The sequence below is a fragment of the Branchiostoma floridae genome, chromosome 10, assembly GCF_000003815.2.
Source record: "Branchiostoma floridae strain S238N-H82 chromosome 10, Bfl_VNyyK, whole genome shotgun sequence".
NCBI classification, from domain to species: domain Eukaryota; kingdom Metazoa; phylum Chordata; class Leptocardii; order Amphioxiformes; family Branchiostomatidae; genus Branchiostoma; species Branchiostoma floridae.
The window spans coordinates 11,037,028-11,039,115 of record NC_049988.1 but is presented as its reverse complement, the minus strand read 5'-3'; the positions used below and the strand labels follow the sequence as shown (position 1 = coordinate 11,039,115).

Below are 2,088 nucleotides of genomic sequence, written 5' to 3'. Positions count from 1 at the left end.
AAATGTTTCATAACTGGTGCATACCTGTACAATTTCGTCATCTTCCAGCAGGAGCCCAGCCAGGACTTTCTCAGCAGACTCCATGAGTTCCAGCTCTATCAGTATCTTTGCAGTTGCTACTCTCTGTTCATATGGCAGGGGAGGATCCTAGGACACATTACAACACAACAGTTTTCTAAAATTCACTTGTCCTATCAGGTAAGTACACAAAAAAACTACTTGCCCACCCAACTTTTCACTTGCCCGAAATCAAAATGACATTTTTCTATGCATTTTTACTTCCAGCAAAGGAATTCTTGTATTGCCATTTAATTTGTGATATGTCATTCTTTTAATTCATTGTCATCTATTATTGGCTCTATGTTTCTGTACATTGCATTGTACGTTTCTAAGGTTCTCTACAATATAAAAGAGCGAGAAGAAACTATCTTTCTCAAATTCTGCCCTCCATTATACAACCACTACATGTAACGCTAGTTCACCTTTATCCGTTGGGTAACCTATATCCGTTGTTTTTCAAAACAGGGTATTTAGGCGCATCAAGCCGATGGGTGGTAGTTTTAAACTGCAATATGTTGAAAAAACATTGTATTGCAATTTGAAACCAACGTCTGTAGATGTGTTATCCCCAAATACCTTTCAACGGATATAGGTTACCCAACGGATAAACGTGAACTAGCGTTACATGTGCCTCACACCTCAGGCATGTTTTCCTCCATCTCATCCTCATCTTCTGCATCACTTCTCTCTGGTAACCATAGCGACAGGCTCTTCTCTATAGCCTGTTTGGCCTCCTCCCTGTTGTCTTTACTGAGCTGGAAGCTTGCCATGAGAAGATGTGCCTCTGGGTTGGTGGGACATTCTTCTATCGCTCTCTCCAAGGACTCTTTGCACTTTTCTTCTGCTGTGTCCTCAAAACTGAGAGATGAAAAAAATCAGAAATACGATACACCAAAAAACAGTTACTCAAGAACTGGATATGATTTTAGAAATGCTCAGACATGAAATGTTTCAAGCAGCCATCTGGTGTCTTTTGTCAGTGACACACACAAAATCATATCCAGTTGCTTCAGTAACTGCTTTTTGGTGTATCTTATTACCTGTATGTCTAACCTTAAGACGTAAGATATACGATATTTGTGGCAGTTATAATCTTTTACTTTATAACTCAGTAGCAGTTGATACAGCAGTTGATAAAGTTTAAAATCATTGTAACAACAAGTACTGATGACAAGTACAACAAGTACCATGAGTCTGTGAGGTAGATTTCTGCGATAGAACAGTAGGCACTGGAGATGTCCTGGGATGTCACGGTCGGAGAGTCAGGATCACATGCAGCTGCGCCCTCTAGCTGCAGAGTACATAAATGCACACAATGATGCAAAAAGACCATGTTTAGGGCAAAGTGAAAGTAATCTCAGATCGGTTTTATTAGCTCTTTGGTGCACATAGCAGAGGACATAGATTCTATGTGCAGTATTTTAAGTTTCATTCCTGGGGACATTATGCTATCATTAGCAATGTGATGAAGGTCTAACTTTTGTTTCAAACATAAGCTTCTGTACACAAGTACTTTAAAATCACAGAACTTCCTGAAAATGACATCTTACTGATGTGAAATTGCATGTCATTTTGTTACAACATAAGTCTATGTGATATATACTACTGTATATATTACTACACTATGTGTAGGCTTAGTTTTACATTCCCAGGATCGACAAATTGACTAACCTGCTCCTGCTGTTTGTGTCTCTCCGCCATCATGACCTGGATGCCCTTGTTATAGCAGGCCACAGCCTCCTCCCCCTCCATCAGCTGCCCCAGGCACATGTACTTGGTGAAGCCCTCATCAGGACTAAGTTCTACAGCCCGCCCAAAACAGTTTGCTGGTCAAGGAACTACTACTACTGTTCATGGAACCTAAGTAGACCAGTTGTACATTCCTTATGCAATCAATTGTTTGGGCACTGTTCTACGTAATAAGATGAAGCAACTCCATTCCATTCCATACCAACATTCAGGTATAAAAAATTTGATGCCGTTGCTTTTTGAGTCAGCCATGTTTGAATTTTTCAAACACTCTCTGAC

At 40.1% G+C, this 2,088-nt stretch overlaps 2 protein-coding genes across 2 annotated transcripts in view; one reads left to right on the top strand and one right to left on the bottom strand.

Moving 5' to 3' along the window:
* The window catches only part of LOC118424537 (trichohyalin-like), a 565,429-nt gene that overhangs the window by 412,908 nt on the left and 150,433 nt on the right, over positions 1-2,088 (top strand). The gene's annotated exons all lie outside the window — the stretch shown is intronic.
* LOC118424547 (probable assembly chaperone of rpl4) overlaps positions 1-2,088 on the bottom strand; it is a gene marked incomplete at its 3' end in the record, with an annotated part of 6,144 nt that overhangs the window by 1,872 nt on the left and 2,184 nt on the right. The window contains 4 exon segments of the mRNA XM_035833161.1: positions 25-147; positions 699-918; positions 1,248-1,351; positions 1,732-1,881. Coding sequence (XP_035689054.1) covers positions 25-147; positions 699-918; positions 1,248-1,351; positions 1,732-1,881 — 597 coding nt within the window.